The 24056-nt window shown below is 44.0% G+C and overlaps 1 protein-coding gene across 1 annotated transcript; it reads left to right on the top strand.

Annotated features, from left to right (window-relative positions):
• The first annotated feature begins 15639 nt into the window (after positions 1-15639).
• LOC139838920 (uncharacterized) lies at positions 15640-16647 on the top strand. The gene has a single exon (XM_071828938.1). The coding sequence runs from the start codon at positions 15647-15649 to the stop codon at positions 16553-16555; it is 909 nt and encodes a 302-aa protein (XP_071685039.1). The 5' UTR covers positions 15640-15646; the 3' UTR covers positions 16556-16647.
• Positions 16648-24056: the final 7409 nt, after the last annotated feature.

Below are 24056 nucleotides of genomic sequence, written 5' to 3' on the forward strand. Positions count from 1 at the left end.
CTCTGCGAAGGGCCATTCTTCTACTTTTATGTTGAGTCAGTCTACCTATTTCCTTCTGTCTTAGAAGCAAACACTTGTGTTAACTGTGCATTGATTCCTACATACTTGCATATTGCACTTGTTATATTACTTTATGTTGACAATATCCATGAGATATACATGTTACAAGTTGAAAGCAACCGCTGAAACTTAATCTTCCTTTTGTGTTGCTTCAAATGCTTCTACTATGAATCTATTGCTTTATGAGTTAACTCCTATGCAAGACTTATTGATGCTTGTCTCGAAAGTACTATTCATGAAAAGTCTTTGCTATATGATTCAGTTGTTTAATCATTGTCTTTACCATTGCTTTGAATCACTTCAATTCATCTCATATGCTTTACAATAGTATGATCAAGATTATGTTGGTAGCATGTCACTTCAGAAATTATTCTTTTATCGTTTACCTACTCGAGGACGAGTAGGAACTAAGCTTGGGGATGCTGATACGTCTCCAACGTATCTATAATTTCTGATGTTCCATGCTTGTTTTATGACAATACCTACATGTTTTGCTTGCACTTTATATCATATTATGGCATTTATTGGACTAACCTATTAACAAGATGCCACAGTGCCAGTTTCTGTTTATTATGTCTGTTTATTGCAGAAAAGGCCCAAAAACCAAAGTGCTCGGAAAAATCCAGAAAAATCACATAAATTCTATTTCGCCGGAAGACTCACGGAGCCAGAAGGGCAAGCCAGGAGGAGGCCCAGGGCCTCCTCACAATAGGCCGGCGCGGCCAGAGAGGTGGTCACCCCACCCTATGGGGTGGGCCCCTCGGGACTCTTCTGACTCTGACTCTTCGCCTATTTAAGCCGTCGTGACCTAAAACTTCGACACCGATTGACGAAACTCTAGAAAGACTCCAGGGACGCCGCCACAATCGCGAAACTCCAATTCGGGGGACAGAAGTCTCTGTTCCGGCACCCTGCCGGGACGGGGAATTGCCCCCGGAGCCATCTCCATCGACTCCACCGCCATCTTCATCGCCATCGATGTCTCCCATGATGAGGAGGGAGTAATTCACCCCCGAGTCTGAGGGCTCTGCTGTAGCTATGTGGTTCATCTCTCTCTTTGTGATCTAGTTGAATATCATCTATGTGCTACTCTAGTGATGTTATTAAAGTACTCTATTCCTCCTTCATGATGTAATGGTGACAGTGTGTGCATCATGTAGTACTTGGCGTAGTTTATGATTGTGATCTCTTGTAGATTATGAAGTTAACTATTACTATGATGGTATTGATGTGATCTATTCCTCCTTTCATAGCCTGATGGTGACAGTGTGCATGCTATGTTAGTACTTGGTATAGTTGTGTTGATCTATCATGCACTCTAAGGTTATTTAAATATGAATATCGAATGTTGTGGAGCTTGTTAACTCCGGCATTGAGGTGCTCTTGTAGCCTACACAATTAGTGGTGTTCATCATCCAACAATAGAGTGTAGAGTGGTTTTATTATGTGATCAATGTTGAGACTGTCCACTAGTGAAAGTATGATCCCTAGGCCTTGTTCCCAAATACTGCAATCATCGCTTGTCTACTGTTTTACTGCATCTGTACTGCCTGCAATATTCCCACCATCAACCACACGCCAGTTGTAGCATCAAGTATTTTCTGGCGCCGTTACTACTGCTCATATACATTCATACCACTTGTATTTCACTATCTCTTCGCCGAACTAGTGCACCTATACATCTGACAAGTGTATTAGGTGTGTTGGGGACACAAGAGACTTCTTGCTTTGTGATCGCAGGGTTGCTTGAGAGGGATATCTTTGACCTCTTCCTCCCTGAGTTCGATAAACCTTGGGTGATCCACTTAAGGGAAAACTTGCTGCTGTTCTACAAACCTCTGCCCTTGGAGGCCCAACACTGTCTACAGGAAAAGAAGCGTGAGTAGACATCAATGGTCAATTAGGATTCTCATGTGATTAAACATTACCATTAAAAAACAATTGTTGTATTATATGAATTTTTACTATAAAATAATATTTACTACTTTCTTGATGTGACAAATAGAAACAAGAAAGTTATATGTCTAGTATTTAGGTCTTAATAGTTTAAGACTTAAAATTTGGTCAAAATTTTAGTGGAAATTCATATTGTTGTTCTTTTAAACTTTAGGTATTTTATTTCTATTTTATTTATATAGTTCATTTTCTGATACTTAATTCTATTTTTTTCTTTTTATCTTCTTAAATGTTTAAAAGGGTTTTTCTTTTAAAAAAAATAAAATAGTCCAAATGGTTTATTGGGTTGGCCCAATGGCCTGGCCAAAGACCAGGTCAACTAGGTCCGGCCCAACCTGGTTGGGTTAGGTCGAGTGGACCGGACCCGTCTGGTTACCGACCCCCTCGCACTCTCTCCCCTCTCTCGTCTCACGCACACGACTGCTCCGAGCCCTCGATTCCCCTCTGCTCCAGTGATGTCGCCAGCGCTGCCCCGGCTGATGTGGGGTGCACCCGCCGCCGCCATAGCTCGACGAGGCACTGCTCCTCCGTGCTCTACTCCCCTCTCTTTGATTTGATTCCCATGGCCCCAGTTGCTCTCCCACGACCCTGGAAACCCTAGTGGTCACCGGCGGTTTTACCGCCGCCTGCTGCTGCTCCGGCCGTCACCGGTCTCCCCCTCCGACGATGTTCTCCGGTGTGGTTTCACCACAGACCTCACGGCCATCGGCCGCTGCCTCGGCGCCGCCTCCTTTCCCGTACGCGTGCCTCACGGCAACCCTAGCCCACGAATAGCTGGTCGCTGGCGTACTGCCATGCGCCGCTGCGCCTCCCTCTGGCCCACTGCGTCTCCTCTACATCTCCATGAACACTTGTACCTCAATCCCTTTCGGTTCCAGCTCTACCCCGCTGTGTCTGGCTGTTCTGGCTCATGAAGTGGTGATCAGGTGTTGGGGTGCTGCTGGTGATTACTTCCTCCTCGACCTCGACGCCGGCGGGACGGTGTCGCGGACGCAACCCCGGCGTCAACTACTGCTCCAACTCTCAATTGAGCTCACTGTGAGCTATACCCCTCATGTCTCTCTATATATATAAATTCTCTATAGCTATAAATTTGTTGGCCAAAATTTGGGTGTGCTTGACCCGATTGCTGTATGTCAATGGTGATCATCAAATGATACTATTGTTAGATAATCTAGTGTCTTGTGCTTGATTCAATTGCCTACTAGTTGTTTGTACTATGTTGGTATCTCACTTTGGATGATTTGCTCATTCTATGACTGACGAAGCTGAACTTGGACAGTTCAGTCAGCTGAAGTAATCCAGTTATACCCCTGTGTATCATATTACTGAATTTGGAAATGTGAGAGGCATTTATATTTGCTTGCAGATTGATGCTTGGTTTGGTGGCTTGCTTATGAGCTTAGATTTATACTTATATTGCTGTGTTGCAGCTATGGTACTACTTGGTTGGTCAGAAGCATTTCCTGGACAGTATGTAACCTTATGTAAATGCCGTACTTGATGCTATATTCTTGTGATGCCTCTGTTTGGAATTGCTTTATCATCCCAGGCATACATGACTTGTTATGTTGCTTTTACTAAAAGGATGCATTATATATTTACTTGATGCTTGATTTGGCAATTTACTTGATGGCTTGCTGTGTTAGCTTGTATGCTTATAGCCTCTGATTGCTACTATGTAAAAATTTATAAGAACATAGATTGCACTTGATATCTTGGCCCAGCCTATGATGCAAAGGCTGAGGCACAAACTTGTGATAAGAACAGATGCTTTTATATGGCTTTTTAATTCTCTATGATGATTTAGCATAGCAACACTATGCTAGACTGAGAGAAATAAATCCTTCCAATCCTCCTAGATAAAACGTGGAAGGGTGGTTGGATTTACTTACTTCGCAGGTTACCCTTCTTTTTCTCCCCATGATCATGCGAAAGCTAAGAACAGATGCTACCTGATCTACTTATCCTATTATTGGTTTCTACCTGATGGACTTTGTAGCTTGTTAGCTGGTTCTTCTGGCTACTGAGATATGCTTCTTCTTGTAGCATGCCTTCTCCTCCTCGCTTCTTGATCTGCTTCATATGATCTATTTGTTGATCTTGGGCTCTAGTTGATCTGCATGTATTCTGCTAGATCTGCTGATATTATGAGATGGATTTGGCTAGAGGAACTACTGATTTATTTGGCTAAAGTGTGTGTGATCAAAAGCTGTTGATACTGCCTTTGTGCTCTAGAAATGGTTGTACTGTTTTGGCTAAGGAAGAACATCCTCTGGCCGGATGCCTGTTGTTGGTTTTTATACTGCTGGACTGTTTGCTGTGTGGTTGACAGCACATAGTTGCATGTGTTGTGTGTGAGCTGCTTGTGTGGTTAGACCCCACCTGGGTGCTTCTCCCATGTGCAAGCTACAGTGGTGTCCATGCTTATCCATGTATAGTCCTCTCTTAGTTGCCAACTTGCTTTTCTCATACCTCTTGTGCAAGGCACAGTTGATATAGATACTTATCACTGTTTTGTCTATCCTTGATACTGTTAAGTGAAAAATACTTATTGGCTAATACTATTATGTGGACTAAATATTCAAGTGTGCCCCTAATATTTAATTAAGCTTTGATTAATTATTAAGTGGCTTAGTTGACTTAGGATCATGTTGACCTTTTCTATGTCAAAAATGATCCAGTAAAATTTCCAGTGGCTTTCTCTATAAAGGAACTTGACTAGGTTAGAGGGATTGATAAGATACTTTGTTGCCTAAAGATAAATGGATCAAATATTGTTGCCCTTGTCCCTTCTTTGATATGGATCAGATGTTGTCACTTGTCCATGTTGCCTGTTTGCTCATTGATGCCTAATGATATAGAATGATCCATTGATCCCTCTTATGATCCAGAGATGATATGTAATTCCCAAAGATGCCTATAAACTTAAATTGATCCCTCTAATCCACAACTTAGATATTAGGACAAGTTTCTAATATCTAGTAGTTGAGTTCCAATATCAAAATGCCTCATCTTTGATGATGGCGACATTTTAACCATAACACAATTTGTTTTCCTTTTGTCTTTGTTTTGTTTCTCTTATTGCAGTAAATGAAGAATAAGGATTGAGAAGATGAAGATTTAGTTTTAGGGTTTTCTTTTATTATTTTGTAATTTTCCATTTCTTTTCTAGCTTGTAAGTTATTGAGTAATCTTATTTGTAATAAAGTTAACTCATTTGTTTATTTGGACTCATCAAGTGTAGTTACTTGTATATATAATATTTATATACTTGTTTAAATTTCAAATTCCAATTCAATTTATTATTTGAATTATGTCTTTCATATTTGAATTTGAATTCAAACTATTTCCCTCGAAAACATAATAAATCAACAAAGGTCATTGTGAAATTTATCGCACTTGTGTGGATGACACACATCAATTCCATCGACACAAGAGAAACCTCGATCACTTTGTGTTTTAGATGAACGCGCGAAAATCCCCCGGATTTTCTATGCATGAATGCAATGCACACTCTCGTGTTCTCTCTTTTTCTTGCCTCTAAACCTGGGATATTACAAACATGAACCACAACGGTGATACTAGTGTTGTCAATAGAAAGATTAGATTGAATCTTCACTATGGTGAGAGAGACAGACACCCGCAAAGCCACTTATGCAATACAAGTTGCATGTCGAGCGTGGAGCAAGTCTCATGAACGTGGTCATGTAAAGTTAGCACGGGCCGCTTCATCCCACCATCCCGCAAGATGCAAAGTACACTAACTAAAAACAACAAAAGCATCAACGCCCACAAACCATTGTGTTCTACTCGTGCAACCAACCTATGCATATACACGGCTCTGATACCACTGATGGGATTCGTAGCAAAGAAAGCAAAAAAATTCCTACCGCAAGAACGAATAACAAGCCAAGATCCAATCTAGTAGATGGTAGCAACGAGAAAATTATGACACTAACCCTCGAAGATTTCCAAAGCCTACGATATTAGATCTCGTTGTTGATGTAGTCGATCACTTGCCGCTTTCAAAAGCGCGTAGAAGATCTTGACGGTGCCACAGTCGGGCAGCACCTTCGTACTCGGTCACACGTTCGGTGTTGATGACGATGTCCTTCTCCCCGTTCCAGCGGGCAGCGGATGTAGTAGATCCTCCTCGGAATCCCGACATCATGATGGCGTGGTGTCGGTGGTGGTGGAGATCTCCGGCAGGGCTTCGCCTAAGCGCTACGGGAGAATTGGGAGGAGGGAGATCGGCTAGGGTTTGGGGAGAGGGGTGCTGACCTTGGTGCCCTTGGGTGGTGCGGCCAATTTGGTGGTCGGCCCCCTCCCTCTCCTCCTCATTATATAGGTGGAATCCCTAAGGCTTGCCCAAAGGTTCGAATAAGACCCCAATTCAAAACCATCCACCATGGACTCCACCCTCCCACTTGGTTGGCTGGTTAGGGTTGGTGGAGTCCAACTAGGACTCCACCTTCCATGGTGATTTCTTCCGGAAAGTTCTAGAACATTCTAGCGCCTTCCATAAATGCACCGGATCATTTCCAAACTTGGAAAGTAACTTTCTATATATGAATCTTATTCTCCGGACCATTCTGGACCTCCTCGTGATGTCCTGGATCTCATCCGAGACTCCGAACAAATATTCGAACTCCATTCCACATTCCATATCTACTTAAAACAACATCAAACCTTAAGTGTGTCACCCTACGGTTCGAGAACTATGCGGACATGATCGAGACTCCTCTACGATCAATAACTAATAGCGAGACCTGGAGATCCATAATAGCTCCTACATATTCAACGATGACTTCGTGATCGAAAGAACCATTCACATAAAATAACAATTCCATTTGTCTCGCGATGTTTTACTTATCCGAAGTTTGATCGTCGGTATCTCCATACCTAGTTCAACCTCGTTACCGATAAGTACTCTTTACTCATACATGATATGATATCCCTTGTGAACCAGTCACATGCTTGCAAGCTAATTGGATGTCATTCCACCGAGAGGGCCCAGAGTATATCTATCCGTCATTAGGATGGACAAATCCCACTATTGATCCATATGCCTCAACTCATACTTTCCGAATACTTAATCCCATCTTTATAACCACTCATTTACGCAGTGGCGTTTGATGTAATCAAAGTACCCTTCCGGTATAAGTGATTTACATGATCTCTGGTCAAAGGATTAAGTTACTATGCAAATTAAAGCTTGAAGCATAAAGAACTAAATGACTTGATCATATGCTACACTTACTATGGGTGTATGTCCATCACATCATTCACCTAATGATATGACCTTTTTATTAATAACATCCAATGTTCATGATCAGGAAACCATGATCATCTATTAATCAACAAGCTAGTTAAACGAGAGACTTACTAGGGACTCTGGTTGTTCACACAACACACATGTATTAATATTTCCGGTTAATACAATTATAGCATGGAGTGTAAACATTTATCATGAGCACTAAGATATAACAATAACTATTTTATTATTGCCTCTCGGGCATATCTCCAACAGGGTGAACAACAAATCCACTCCCGTCCCTATATTCATTGGGGAGCAAAATACAAGAGAAGTAAACAAGGCCTTAGGGGGAAGAAATTAGGCCATCTCCAGCGGCGCGACGCATTTCGGACGTCCAAACAGACGCGTCGTGTCCGTTTGCGTCGGCCCAAATGGTCGAAATCATCCAGGCATCCGTTTGCGTCGGGGGTGGCTCCGGCGGCACGACGCATAATTTTTTTCATTCATGAAGCCATAATTTACATTAATAAAAAACATAAATAAGCCATAAAGGCGTGCTAAAAGTAGGTGTTGCCTACTGGTCGTCGTCGCTGACGAGGTCAATGAACTCCGGCGTCGGCCATGGAAGCTTGTACGCCGGCGGTGGAGGAGGTACCACCGCATGGGCAGGAGGCTGTGGCCAGGGATCCCACGCCGGAGCAGCAGGCGGAGCGCGGTCGTTGGAACGCGTCTGCGTGGCCGGAGGAGTCGCCGGCCTCCCCTGCGCGAGCGCTGACTCGCGGAGCTGGATTGCGAGCCCATCCCACAAAGCGAGCTCGTCCTGCTCGCTGTTGGCCAGTGCCATGGCAATGGCCTCCTCCTCGGAAATGTTCGGCGGCTGGGTCTCCGGATCCCACGTCGGCCCGCCGTCGTCGTGGTCGTAGTGTGCCATGTTCACGTCCTCGTCCTCGTCCTCGTCGGCGTCCGCGTCCTCCTGGTCGTTCTCTTCTTCTTCTGCGGCGATCTCGCGCTCGAAGTAGCCTACGTCGCCGAGGTAGCCAGCGTGGCGGCGCGCATCGAACTCCCACGTCCCGAATGAAATCCAGTTGTAGGAGTTCAGCGCGTACATCAGATCCTCCCGCAGATCCGGCGGCAAGATCGCTCGGTGGCGGCGCACCTCGTCCCGCCGCTCTCGGCCCTCGCGCGGCACGGGGGGAACCGGCACGTGCCTCGAGTTGAGGCACCAGCCCCCTCCCGACAAGTTCGCTTCCGGCCATGGTACCGGCCGGTTTTCCCCCCATAGCCGCCGCGCGAAGTCGACGCGGACGTACCGGCTGCCCCGTGCCTTCTTGCCGGACCGCGAGCCGTTAGACTCGTGGTCGTTCTTGGTCTTGCGGAATGGCCAACATTTCTTCCCCATGGCGTCGGTGGGGTGGATATTGTGGGATGTGCCAATGGTTTGGTCGGGGAAATAGCCGCCGGCAGCATCCTTTTAAGAGGCTCGGACGTCATCTCGCCTTCAATGGCCTGCCACTGCAACGTCGCCTAGCTGCGCACGCTCGCGGAAGCCGAGGCGCGCCATTAACGCGGCCCTGCAAAGGCTGCAGCGCGCCCCCGCAAGTAATGCCGCGGAAGACGAAATAGTTGTGTTCCTACCAGGCGGGCCCATGCGAGGACCGAGCGGACACTTTGCGCGTCCGCAGAGACGCAAACCTGACGCATATACGCATATTTGGACCAGGTTTGCGTCTCCGCGGACGGCCCGATCACTATGCGTCGCGCTGCTGGAGGTGTGTCAGACGCATTTTCGATCACGGCGGACACAAACGGTCGCTGGAGATGCCCTCAGATATTTTATCACGTTGATCAGCCGCCGCCCCTACGGGTCGGGCACAGATTCTCTGACTTGGTCTTCCCCTAACTTTGAGTCTCTGAAACATGAGCCCCACCCGATACGGGTCCCGCCTGCCCGTGACCCAAAGTCACACACGCCAAGTCGAGAATCCCATTCGCTACGGGTCGAGTTGTGTGACTTGTGTCCGATTCAAGAAAAAAAAAGAATCTAGACGAGCGCAGCCCGGCCCATATTTTTAACTTCTTTAAAACCCTAGGCAAACCCCCATTTTGCAGTGCCTCTTCATTTTCTCCTGGATTCACCACAAAACGGCGGCAGCGGCACCCGTTCCGCGGCCGCACCCTGCCGGCATCCGCCGCTGCTGCGCGAGCATCTCCCGACGTCTCTGCTCCCGGATCGCTCCCCAGTCCGAACACCGTACTGCGGGTCGATTGCCTAGGTTTGTTTCTGATCTTAATCCGATTGTCTCTTTTTGTTATTTATTTGTTTTGCTAAACTTTGGGGCGTTTCAAGAATCGCATTGTCCCGTACATTTCTCTTTCCGCAATCATATCAAGCTGATTCCTTACGATGCGGTTTCTTGGATTTGTTAGAATTTCTCAAATTTCTGAGTGGAAAGTTAGCGTCTTGAATCTCGTTGGATGCTAGTAGTTGTTTTTCGAAATAAAACAAACTTTGTATGTTACTCAAGAGGGCAGGATGGGTTTCATCCTTACCAAGTTACCATGCTGACTCGAAAACTTTGTGGTGAAAAATGAGATCACATATGAGGAACTACTACGAATGGTAGATGTAGAATTGGGGAACATGAATCAGGGCCTCACGCCTCAGTTACCTACTTTATCACTTTGTCCTCTAGAATGTTTTGGAACAATCTAATTCATGATTTAGGTCTGCTATTGTCTTTTAGAACTTATGTGTCGAGATATATTTCTGTGCAGAGTGCGGAGCCATGTCAACACAAGAAAGTGAGGCTAGCTATCAGCACTCTCTTGGTGATGATGCAGAGGCCGAGGAGGCAGAGGAGGTTGAGGAAGAGGATGAGGATGAGGATGAGGAGGAAGGGGAATATGAGTCATCTGGGTCTGAACCAAGTCAAAAGCGCCAGAAAGCATCTGATATTTGGGAAGGTTTCATGATCCTTGAAAGCAAAAGCAATGGGGAATCAGCTAAATGTTCTATGTGTTGCAGCACAATCAGTACTTCTCTCTTGACATCTATACATTCAATCGGGGATCCGAATGTTCTTGATTATGATGCTGCTAGAAGAGCATTAGCTATGTTTATCATTACTAGTGGGCTATCACTTTCATTGATTGAAGGAACTGGTTTTAAGAGCTTTGTTAGTGCTGTTAATCCACTGTTCCCTTGTTCACGCCCCATTTTAGACGGAGATGTCATGGCTCTTTATGCTAGGGAAATAGATTCTCTGCAAGTTATCATGTCTGAAGCACCTGGGAGAATCAGTTTCGCTATTGACCGCTGGAAGGGTAAAGAAACTGGCAGAAATTATAACGATGATATATACATTTGCATTTCCGCTTGCTTTATTGATGCTGATTGGAAGTTGCAGAGAAGAATAATGGGTTTCAAACACTTGGCCTTTCCTGATGATGTCATGTATGTAGTTGATACTGTAGAATCATGTTTTGCTGAATTGGAGGTTGATCAGAAGGTAATGTGCATAACTCTTGATAATGCATTGGATGATGCTTCTGTGGCTAATTCACTCAAGACCACTTTGGTAGACAAAGGCAAGTTGTTGTGTGATGGTGCATTATGTCAAATGCACTGTTGCACAGATATCTTGAATTCGGTTGTGAAAGCTGGTCTAGAGCTGATTGATGATGTTGTTGACAAGATTCGTCATGGAATTCACTACATTACCTATTCTAGGAAAAGAGAGAATGAGTTTTATCGATGTGCTAAAGAAATTTGTCTTTTGGATGTTACAATGAAGTTAAGTGCTGACCTGGTTGTTTATTGGGACTCAACTTACAAAATGCTTGGGTGTGTGTTGCATTACAAGGAAGCTTTGAAGCATTTTGCATCAAAACATGCAACTTTTATGTCTAACTTTCATCTTAGTGATGAAGAGTGGAACAAGGTAGCGACAATGGAGAAGTTTTTAAAGCCACTTTATGACATCACATGCACTTTCTTAGGCACGAAGCACAAAACTGCCAGTTTATACTTTCTTGGAGTATACAAAGTTTATCGATTACTTGAAGTGTCAAAAGAGCAAGAAAACTTCATGGCTGCTATGGTGAAAGACATGAAGGCCAAGTTTGATAAGTATTGGTCAGAGTACATCCTAGTTTTGGCTTGTGCAGCTGTCCTTGATCCTCGTTACAAGCTCAACTTAGTCAGTTATTGTTTTAAGAAGATTCATGGTGATGTTGGTGCTAGCCAATATACTGACAGAGTTGTTGCATTGCTGCACAGATTGTTTACTGAATATGAGAATTTGTCTTGTTCAGCTGCAGTTGGGAGTGGTGTTATTGGATACCATGCCAAGGATGATTTGTTTGACAATTATACTCTGCCTGAACAAAAAGGGGAATTGGATTGGTATTTGGAATCACCAGCCATGCATCTGAATGTTGATTTGGATATCCTGGAGTTCTGGAGTGGCATGTCCAAGTGTTACCCCAACCTTGCAAACTTGGCTCGTGATATACTTGCCATTCCTATATCCACCGTTCCTTCTAAATCTGTGTTCACCATGGGGGAGAAAGTTGTGAGTCCTCGTCGATCTACACTCGAGCCAGACTTACTTGAGATGCTGATCTCTCTCCATGACTGGACATGTCCGAAGGACAAAAGAGGTATGGCATTTTCTTTGAGCATTTTGCTATTTCTTCTTGATATACTTGTATATCAGTTAATTTTTCCATACATCCAGATATAACATTTTTGTACTTCTATTAAAATCCACAGGAGTTGCTGTCTCTGCCATAGAAGAATATATTGACGATGAGGATGAAGAGGAGGATGGTGTAGAAGAATCTGATGCCGATGATGACAACGGTGGTGCGGATCGCTGATTAGAAATTCAGGCTGCAACTTGAAGCTCTTCTTTTACTCATGTATTGCGGCTTCAGACTTTTCTGTTCAGCTGCATTACACATACTGTAATCCTTAACTGGTTGGAGAGTTTGATTTACTCGTTTCCTTGTTATATTTTCGACAAGGATGGCGCCTTAAGTTGCTTTTGTCTTGCATTTTCTTGTTTTGGCTAGAAGATGCATCACTATCTTCAGGTGGAGCCTTAATAAGGCTTGGAAGTCTTAGATTCATGTATGTCCAATTGCATGTCATGATCTGATTGAGTTTTCCGAAGTTATTTACCGGATAGAACATTTAGAGTACCGGAAAACTTAAATTCTGGTGGTGGTGGTGACCTGAAGACATAGTTGTTTGGCTTAAAACTGAAGCATCTTACCTAATGTGGGTTCTATCAGTTCTAGTGATCTTTGCAAAACAGTATAGTACTTTTCGTAAATAGATGGCTTCCTAGATATTGTGTAATGAAACTTATCTAACTTTGACAACGGATAGGTACAAAAATATCCAGAATTGTCAGTTCAAAATAGTACAATTAATTTTCCATGTAATATTAACCTGTTAAAACGATGGTTATCAATAAAGCTTGCAGCAAGTCCGGCTGCTCTCCTTCAGAAAAACATGTCCCTACAAAGATTAATGATCTCTGTTTACTAAGGAAGGGCTATATGTTTGCACGCAAATACATTATTGGGAATTCAAAATTGCACATTAATATTCTTAGCACTTTTATTCTGAGTGAATAGAGTACACAGCCCTAACTATTTAAGTTCATGCTCTAACATTATTTAGGAGCAACATTTCGTATACATTCAGGGGATGAGGCCTTTTCGGTTTTTGATATGATTTCTAAACGCAGTTCAAAATCTCAAAAAATTCCAAACGAAAAATTGACGCATACATGTTGACATTCCATGTGCTCATAAAGTCGTTCCCCGAAAATCGGCATTTATTGTGTCGTGTGCAAAAAATACAAAATTTGGTGTTTAAAAAGAGCATTTCATGATACATTTCTTTATCTTTTTACATAGGACACAAAAAATATCAATTTTACGCAAAATTTTGCGTATGCACATAATATCGATGTATGCGTGCCAAATCTTTGTTCAGATTGTTTTTGTCATTTTAAAATACTATTCTGGATGGCAGGAGTATATGCTCCCAAGTTTAAAAGTGAATTTCAGCTATTCAGGGCCATACAATGGCACAGTACCACATCTCTACCTATTTAATGGTAGGTTGCTCTTAATTGCACACATTCTTGATTCATCTCCACATTCTCCATCAATTCAAACCGAAAATGAAGTCGTCAGCTATGTTTTGATGATCCATCTTCATGGCGCGAATTCCCCCACTTATTGCTTGTACTACGCATTTGTTCATGGAACAGTTGCTCACAAATCGTATAGACTGGCCGTGCATATGCTGTGTTTACTTTTTTTAGTGGAATATATATATACTGTGTTTACTAAGGATATACATCCCTTAGAAAGGATATACATTCTAGTGATCACAAATTGTTGATACTGTCCGAGATGCAGTTATAACCTATTTTTTTCCAAAAAAGTTAAGCATCAAGTTCTTAATGTAATTTATATTTTTATCCCAAAAATCTGAACATTCTTAAGCATATTAGGCAAATCTAAAAAATACTGCTTCCCATAGTGACAACCTGGCAGATCTTTGTACTCCAGATACAAGGTAAACTCGTACCATTTTGGTTATCAAAACTTTAGGTTACTCCCCCGATTTATATTAATTGACTTAACTTTTATCTAGATACAGTAAGTCAATTAATTCCAATTGGAGGGAGTAGGAAAAAATTATCGACCCTGATTCCAACAACAGACTTGCTTCAAACCGCAACTCCTATAGCTCTCTTTTTTCACTTGATCGGTCAAAATCTCAGCGTGCAAACAGATCTTTGCACTGCTACACCTTATTCAGTAGGTAAATGTACTTAAGACATAAGCACACTGTTCATGTCAATAATGCATTCATTCTATTTTTTTTTCTCTCAGGAAATCAGATTGTGCAAGGTGTCGCGGAAGTTTAGCCTCATTCCCTGGAAGATGCGGAAGTTGCATCCCTTCCACACATTCGAGAGCACACTTCTACTATCTTTACCACACATGAATTGCTAGCTTCATCTCTGCAGAATTTCGTGACCATTCACTCTAGGACAGTCACCAGATCTTGTTGTGCTAGAGTTCTCAGATACTTGCTGCTGACCTCCTTTAAGAGGACAAAACTATGTCAAGTTGTCTGACGTTAGCTCCATCACCAGAGATTGTTCCTGCTCTACTCGGAGAACTGGGTATTCTCAACTAGAGCTCAAATTTATCTTGCACAATTGCTCCAAGTTATGAGTTGGTTTATGGAAGCCTTATAATGTTTCTAAGTTGTAAAGCATGTTCCTGTAACAATGACTATGTTTCAAAGTTCATATTAGTTAGCCTACTTACATTTCTTTTTCTTTTTCGAGGGATACCAAGTGTTTTCTGACCAAAACCATGTTAGTTATCCTACTTATGTTTTAAGTCCACTTCATTAGTGACAAATTCATTGCCATGCGTGCCATCTTAGGGGTAAAAAGTTGAATTTACCCCTGTAATTGTCATTCAGTTAACATTTGTGTAACTGAATGTGATTGCCATCCTGTGACTGAAAAACGCAAACTATTATTGGAATCCCAAAACACCATATTGATATGGGAATTCTTAAAAAGAAACATTGGTTCATAACAGCGTTTTGTTCTTTTGATATCTACTTTTAAAATCGATTAGTAATTTGGTACACCAGTTTGTGCTGGTCAATTGAGACTGGAATCTGCAAGATTATAGAAAACTACTGTATGTTTTTTACAGTGAAGGATAGCTTATTTTTCTCGGGGGAACTGTGAAGAGAACTGAACCGTTAGAAAACTTGTACTACAATAGAAGAATAGCCGATCACCGGTGCAATGTGTAGATCGTGTTGCACAGTGCTAGGTAAAGCTGTGCAATGTCTAGTTGCCACAAACCTTCCGTTGATACGTCGACGTCCTGCTTCTCTTTTTCTTTACGAAAGCGTCAACAATATTATTTTTGCTAGCTAGAAAGGGTAGCCCCAACGTGGCTCTTTACATCCCCAGCCTTATGTTTCTGAATGCCAATTGGCCAGTCAGTACTCAGTACCTAAGAAAGATGAAAAGAAACTCTTTCTCGTAGATCAAAAGTTGTGGCCCTATGCATGGTAGCCGCAGCGCAAGTTGGCACGATCTTGGTCGCGTTCCATTCGTGCTTCACGTTAGTGCGTGCTAAGTGTTAACAAAAGGTGGCTGAAGTGCATAGTGATGGTGGCTGAAAAGAGTGCGGTGGATGGTGGAAGCGTCACTGCTCCTTTCTGTAGGTACGGGCGGCGCACGGATGCATCGTGCCTAATTGGGCCATTTGCTTCAGATCGGATGAACACTGCGCCTCAGGATGTAGATGGACACGGATTTCCGCGGACTCTCCTCGTCCGTGTCCGTCAAAATTGCTAAACGTCGTCGCGGACGAGCCGTGTTTTTCAGACGGACTCACGGAAAACTTCCACGGAGCCTGCCAGGCCCGTACCTCCTGCGAGAAAAAAAAAAGATCGAAAGGAAACAGAACACCAGTCCTTCTTCTCCGTCTCCCTCGATAGGGCATGCCGGCGCGCCGAAACAGCTGAGCCGGCGCCCCGCTCCTCGCCGCCAGCCTGCGCCCGGCTCGTCGCCGCTCTCCACCCCCTCGTCCCACTTCCTCCCCGTCCTCCACCCCTCGTCCCACGTCCCGCCGGCCGCCGCCCGGTTCCCCGCTTGTCGCCGCCATGCCCCTTTAACCTGTGCGACCATGGCGGAGCTAAAGCGGCTGTCGGAGAGCCGCGACCTGACCCGCATCGAGCGCATCGGCGGGCACTCCCACATCCGGGGGCTGGGGCTGGACGCCTTCCTGGAGGCCCGCGACGCCTCGGAGGGGATGGTCGGGCAGCTGCCGACGCGCCGCGCCGCCGGGCTCATCCTCCAGCTCATCCGCCAGGGGAAGATCGCCGGCCGCGCCGCGCTCCTCGCCGGTCAGCCCGGTACCGGCAAGACCGTCCTGGCCATGGGCATCGCCAAGTCGCTCGACGCCGAGACGCCCTTCGCGTCCCTCGCCGCCTCCGAGCTCTTCTCGCTCGACCTCTCCAAGACCGAGGTGCTCACGCAGGCCTTCCGCCGCGCCATCGGCGTCCGCATCAAGGAGGAGGCGGAGATCATCGAGGGCGAGGTCGTCGAGATCTCCATCGACGCCCGTCGCCGCCGGCGGCTCGGGCGCGCCTTTGGGGGCTGCTCCGGCCGGGAAGACTGGAAGGCTCGCCCTCAAGACCGTGAGGCCTAGCTGTCCGTGTTTGACCGGCGGCCGTCCGCGGAAAGCAGGAGTGTTTATACGGACACACGCGAAAGCTAAATTTGTTTATGCGGCTGATGAAAAACATGGGCATGTTTTTCATCAGCCGCATAAACAAATTTAGCTTTCGCGTGTGTCCGTATAAACACTCCTGCTTTCCGCGGACGGCCGCCGGTCAAACACGGACAGCTAGGCCTCACGGTCTTGAGGGCGAGCCTTCCAGTCTTCCCGGCCGGAGCAGCCCAAGCGCGCCCAGCGCCCGGCGGCGGCGAGCGTCGATGGAGATCTCGACGACCTCGCCCTCGATGATCTCCGCCTCCTCCTTGATGCGGGACGCCGATGGCGCGGCGAAGGCCCTGCGTGAGCACCTCGGTCTTGGAGAGGTCGAGCGAGAAGAGCTCGGAGGCGGCGAGGGACGCGAAGGGCGTCTCGGCGTCGAGCGACTTGGCGATGCCCATGGCCAGGACGGTCTTGCCGGTACCGGGCTGACCGGCGAGGAGCGCGGCGCGGCCGGCGATCTTCCCCTGGCGGATGAGCTGGAGGATGAGCCCGGCGGCGCGGCGCGTCGGCAGCTGCCCGACCATCCCCTCCGAGGCGTCGCGGGCCTCCAGGAAGGCGTCCAGCCCCAGCCCCCGGATGTGGGAGTGCCCGCCGATGCGCTCGATGCGGGTCAGGTCGCGGCTCTCCGACAGCCGCTTTAGCTCCGCCATGGTCGCACAGGTTAAAGGGGCATGGCGGCGACAAGCGGGGAACCGGGCGGCGGCCGGCGGGACGTGGGACGAGGGGTGGAGGACGGGGAGGAAGTGGGACGAGGGGGTGGAGAGCGGCGACGAGCCGGGCGCAGGCTGGCGGCGAGGAGCGGGGCGCCGGCTCAGCTGTTTCGGCGCGCCGGCATGCCCTATCGAGGGAGACGGAGAAGAAGGACTGGTGTTCTGTTTCCTTTCGATCTTTTTTTTTTCTCGCAGGAGGTACGGGCCTGGCAGGCTCCGTGGAAGTTTTCCGTGAGTCCGTCTGAAAAACACGGCTCGTCCGCGACGACGTTTAGCAATTTTGACGGACACGGACGAGGAGAGTCCGCGGAAATCCGTGTCCATCTACATCCTGATAGACTGGTACTCGAATTAACAGAGGACACAAGCTGCCGACTTGCCGTGGCGTGGAGCTTTTGTAGCGGCTGCCCATGCTTTACTGTCTGCCATTTGTTTGGAAACTGTCGTTTTAGAAAGAAAAAAAATGGAGTTGAGATACTGTAAGCATGATCTTGGGTGGTTGAACTGCACCGACCGTCTAAGTAATACTGACTCGTTTGTAAGTGCACGAGTGGTGCTCCAAGATGGCTGGTCCAAAGAACTAGCCAGCCATACCCGCGCGCGCTGCCCATTCTCCTCTTCTCACAAGCAAAAGTGGAATCCCAAGCCCAGCCGAAAACCCCATGCCCTTCTTTCGGCTGGCAGATCTTCACGGCGTTCTTTTCCATCTCTTCGTTTTCAACTTTTCATCGTATCCCTCAATTCCTTCTCTTCGTTTTGGGTAACCCAGATATAAATCTAGACATCTGTCCTTGATTTTGAGAATCATCAAGCCGGAACAATCACTCAAAGCGCATAGTCTTGCATATTTAATTATCTTTAATTATCAGTGAATCAAGCATCCATTTTGCCATGATTTTATTTTGCTAGCTTCTGCCTTGGCGCAGTGGTAAGAGCTGCTGCCTTGTGAGGTCACGGGTTTAAGTCGTGGAAACAGCCTCTTGCAAAAATTGCAAGAAAAGGCTGCATACAATGATCCAATGTGGTCCGATCTCTTCCCAGACCCGCGCAAAGCGGGAGCTTAATGCACTTTTTATTTTGCTAGCTTCTGTTCGGAATGGCGCTGCATTTTTTAGTCATGAATTGTTTCCCCAGATGTGATGAGCAACAAATTGAGGATTCAATTGATTCATAGACAGGAAAGTATAGGAATAGGAAACATAGATGATCGGTATGCCATATCTATTCGAATCCTATGAGAAATAATTTTATTTGGTGTAGTGAAGCAATTTCCACGGTGTCCACAATAATGCTATTTTCCTTTTAAATTTTACACGGCAAGATTCATATGGGATTAGTTCTTGTAAGATACAATCTCATGAATCAATCAGCATAGGATTTCAATTCTACACAAATCTTTTGAAAATCCCATGAATCAAAGGAGGCCTAACAGAAGTTTTCATTATTAGAAGCACGGGGATGGGGGACAACGACAACAGGTAGGCGCCGCACACGACTTTAGCCTCGATGACAAACCACACCTTGCATTAGTACATCTAAATTTATAGTTTAGAGTTTTATGTAGGGTCTCATGCTTATGTTTTAATTTTGTAATTGTCCAATTTATGTTTTGATGTCTAATTATGTAATGGTCAAATTTATCTTTGTGGGGGACTTCATCTGATTCAGATTTGGATCTAAATTCAATACATTTAGAAGTATGAATTTAATTTTATGATACTTTAGGATATAATGTCTATGAAATATGCAACTTACAAATTTGGGTGAAACCTTAAATTTCAAATAATTTGAACTAGACAACTGAATATTTTATCATAAATAATATATTGGTGATATGTCTTGCATTATAGAATCTACTAAGATTAATTCAGTCAATATATTCACAAGTTACTTCATAAGGTGCCTTGTTTATTTAATTCAAAATAAATTAATTTCATAAATACATAGTGTAAATTCACGTTTGTTAATAAAAAAGGTTAAATATGGGTGCAATCGAATTTAAAATTGAAATGTTCAATGGAGTACAAACTTGAAAGTTTCGGTTGAAGTTTATGGAACATCTAGGGAGATATATTATTTGTAAGCAATGTAGACTACAAATTCTGCATAACATTGTAACACTTTTATGCCAAGCTTTTTTTCCCATAATATGACCGCATGCAAAGCTTCAGTTATCTTGACCACATACACATATTATATTTTTGTAATTAACTTGCAAATAGAAGTTCAGATTTACCGTAACAAACATTTCAATTTTTCACCCGGGGATTGCATATGTCTAAACTTATACATAGTTAGTCACATATATTTCTATTTGGATTTTGGAAACTTGAAAGTGCATGGAGCCCCCATGTGTGGTTTTGGTAATTAATGGTAATTCCTATGGATTAATGTTTGCATTGGGTCATATTTTATAGGAGTTGTCCATAGGTAATGCTTGCAGCATATGTTGGTTTCAAGGTTGCAATAAGAAGAAATTGATGAAGAATATGTCTTGAAGAAGAAGATTAAGTGATCTCTTATGTGTATCTTCAAGACATCAACATGATGACAAATGAGGAAATGAAGTGCAAGTTCAAGATAAATCATCTATAAGAGATCATAGGAAAGCTAGGATGATCAACGAAATCATATCTATTACATCCACACCAATTCTATCTCGGTAACAAGTATCTTCTCATGCATACTTTTCTTGTATCCAACCTTGTGGTTGCATCTTGGCATGGAACTCTTTATTTGCAAATGGTGTGCTTCTTGCAAAGGTCTTAATTAAATCTCTTTATTGCAAATATGAGTTAATTGATATGAGTACATATGTTGGAAAATATATAAAATTATGCTCATGATTCATCCATCCTAAATATGTCTATCTAGCAATTTTATTGCATATCAATTCCTCAAGCTTCTCGCGTGTGCAATATGGACGAAAGTGCAAACTGAGTTATTTCTTTTGTGATACTTGTTGCCTTTCTCAAAGCACCCCAACTATCTTCTATCCCTTGTTGATATTCTTGATGTCTTTGATGAGTTTGTGGTTGAAGTTCATTAATGTACAATGAGATAAAATTGATCCTTTGGCAATGCTATTAAGCAAAGATTTTATTGTTATATTGCATCACTTCGTTTTGGATATCATGTTTTAAATCTTGTGTCTCTATTTTGTGTGTACATGTTTCTTCGTGTTTAAATATCTTTGTGATATTGTCTACATAGATAAACTTACATACATGAGAGATGATACATCTCCAATTTATATATTCTTTATTTATTGTGTGTTGATTGGTCATGCTAAGCACAATTATTCATTGAAGACTATGGTGATGTGCTTTGCTCATCCTTGTATCAGTCTTATAATATGCTTGGTCATGCCTCTCACATATCCTTTTTGTCGAGCCTTTTATTATGGTGTCTCTTACTTGTTTCTCAACCATTTATTTTCTCCAAACGTTAAGCTTAATTTCTTATCTATGGTCTCTTGCAAGTGTTTGTGTTTTAAATGGTAATTAGGGAGTGAGGATTCCATGTTGCGCATATTATATTCAAATGCAACATTCTAATCTATATATGCACGTATCTTGGAGAGCTTCCTCATATTATTCAAAACACTCATCTTGATCTTATCATAATATCTATCTTTCATTTGATATCTTTTGGTTCATTTGATTGGTACTTCATTTGTTGAAGATTCTTGACTTTGTTTTTTTTGCAATATTTGATCCTAGATATAGTTTGAATCCCTTCAAGTATTCATCATTGAATACGTGCATTTTATTTCACTCACAATATGAGAAATGCACACCTAATGGAGGAACTCTCACTATATTTACCTCACTAGATTTTTTTGCCCATTTTGGCAATTGGTGCCAATGGGGAAGAAGTTTGGAGGGTTTAAGAGAATTTGGCGTTATTCTTGTGTGTGTTCTTAAGCATTTGCATATCTTGTTTCTTTGCATGGTTGAATATTTAGAGGAAACTCCACTAGGCTTTTATTACCAATATATGCAATGAAATTCAAGTTCACTCACACATGCATATATCATGGGGGAGTTTCCTCTATGTATTCAACTTGTTTGTTACTTAATTCCTTATATAAACCCTCTCAAAGAGATTGTCATCAATTACCAAAATGGGGAGATTGAAAGTGCATGGAGCCCCCATGTGTGGTTTTGGTAATTAATGGCAATCCCTATGGGCTAATGTTTGCATTGAGTCATATTTTGTAGGAGTTCTCCGATGGTGCTCCGGTGATGGCGCCAGACAATCTTGCTGAGCGTTGTTGTGGAAGCGGTTGGGAAACCCCAAGATGAAGGTGTGATGAGCACAACAACAAGTTTTCCCTCGGTACGAAACCAAGGTTTAATCAACCAGTAAGAGAAAGACGTGACTTCTGAAGGTGTTGCTGGCTGACTAGTGGTAGGACGCACTACCGGCATCAGCAACAACGTGGAACCTGCACACAACACAACCAAAGTACTTTGCCCCAACTTGCAGCGAGGTTGTCAATCTCACCGGTTTGCTGAACACAAAGGATTAGACGTATCGAATGGAAGGAGATGTTTGCAGAAAGTAAACAGAACATGATTGCAGTTGAATTTATCAGTAAAGGAAATAGGACCGGGGTCCACTGTTCACTAGAGGTGTCTCTCCATAAACAAATAGCATGTTGGGTGAACAAATTACAGCTGGACAATTGACATAATATCGATCAATACATGACAAGATGATTAGTATGAGATTTGATATGGGCATTACAACATAATACATAGATCGTAATCCAACCGCGTTTATGACTAATAATACACCTTCAGGTTAGCGTCTGCACCCCTTTCAGTATAAAGTTGCAAGCAATAGACTATCGCATTAAGCAATGTGTGTAAAATAAACAATATAATTACCCTCGGATAAAGTATTACTCCCTCTGTTCCATTCTATAGTGCCTATTGTTTTTTAGCACGGAAATTAGCTCAAGAGTATTTTTTACACAAGTCCCCTTGCTGAATGATTTGAGATCCACGATTTGAGATCAACGTAAAATTGGTAAATCCATATCTTTCTAACTTACCATAACAATTTTTGGAAGCTGAACGATTTTGGGAGCTGAACGGGGAGGGGTAATTGAAAAAAAGCTAAGCTACAACCTTATATTCTGAAACAAATGCCGAAAATCTATAGGCACTATATAATGGAACGGAGGGAGTATTGTTTTCTCCCTAGTAGCAACAGCACATCTACAATCTCAGAAGTTATAAAGTCACTCTCCTAGAAAACTAGAGGCATGACCTACTATCGAGCATAAATACCCCCTCTTGAAGTCACAAGTGTCCACTTGGCCAGAGTTTCTACTAGCAACGGAGAGCATGCAATATCACAAATAAAATATGACATAAATATATAATCAATCTCAACATAGTATACAATATTCATCGGATCCCAGCAAACCAAACATATAAGATTACATAAAGATGATCTTGATAATGTAGGGAAGCTCACAAGATCGATACAATGAAGCACAAAGTGGAGAAGACAACCATCTACCTACTGCTATGGAACCATAGTCCAGGGATGAACTACTCACGCATCACTTCGGAGGCGGGCATGGTGATGTAGATGCCTCCGGCGATGATTTCCCCCTCCGGCAGGGTACCAGGAAGAGCTTCAGAACCCCCGAGATGGGTTTTGTGATGGCGGCCGCGACGGAACTTTTCGTGGATGGAGGCTCGGGTATCCAGGGTTTTCCCGAGAAGATGTATAAATATGCGGAGGATTTAGGTTGGTGGGGCGCCTGGTGGGCCCAGACCTACCCTAGGCGCGGGCCAAGTCAAGGCCACTCCTAGGGGTGGTCTGGCCGCCCTGCTGCGCCTCTTCGACCCCCCCCCCTTTGGATTATTCATTGATATATTTCATATTTAGAGGTGATACTCATGTTATTTCCTTTATTTTGCATGTTTCATGATTATTGGAGGATCGCGCACCGGAGTCAGGATTCTGCTGGAAAAAGCACCGACAGAATGCAATATTTTGGAAGATCAACAATTGACGGAAATTATATGAAAAATCCTATTTTTCCAGAAGACGAAGAGAGCCAGAAGGAGGAGCCGAGGAGGGCCGCCATGGCCCCCCTCACAGGCCGGCGCGGGCCCTGCCCTAGCCGCGCCGCCATGTGGGGAGGGGGCCCACAGCCCCCTCTGGCCTCCTCTCCTTCGCGTACTTCTTCGTCCCGGAAACCTAAGCTCCAGAGGATAGTCGCGAAGAGTCACAGCCGCCTCTGCGGGGCGAAAAACACCAGAGATAAAAGAGCTCTCCGGCAGGCTGAAATCTGCCGGGGAAATTCCCTCCCGGAGGGGGAAATCGACGCCATCGTCACCGTCATCGAGCTGGACATCATCTCCATCATCATCACCATCATCTCCATCATCATCACCGCCATCTCCACCGCTGCACATCGTCACCGCTGTAACAATTAGGGTTGGATCTTGATTGTTTGATAGGGGAAACTCTCCCGGTATTGATTTCTACTCATTATTGATGCTATTGAGTGAAACCATTGAACCAAGGTTTATATTCAGATTGTTATTCATCATCATATCACCTCTGATCATGTTCCATATGATGTCTCGTGAGTAGTTCGTTTAGTTCTTGAGGACATGGGTGAAGTCTAAATGTTAGTAGTGGATTATGGTTGATTAATATTCAATGTTATGATATTTAAGTTGTGGTGTTAT

This window comes from Lolium perenne, chromosome 4, assembly GCF_019359855.2.
Source record: "Lolium perenne isolate Kyuss_39 chromosome 4, Kyuss_2.0, whole genome shotgun sequence".
Classification (NCBI taxonomy): Eukaryota; Viridiplantae; Streptophyta; class Magnoliopsida; order Poales; family Poaceae; genus Lolium; species Lolium perenne.

Bases quoted from the DNA above. Each gene is read 5' to 3' on its own strand.
- LOC139838920 (XM_071828938.1), top strand. From the start codon at position 15,647: ATGGACACGGATTTCCGCGGACTCTCCTCGTCCGTGTCCGTCAAAATT.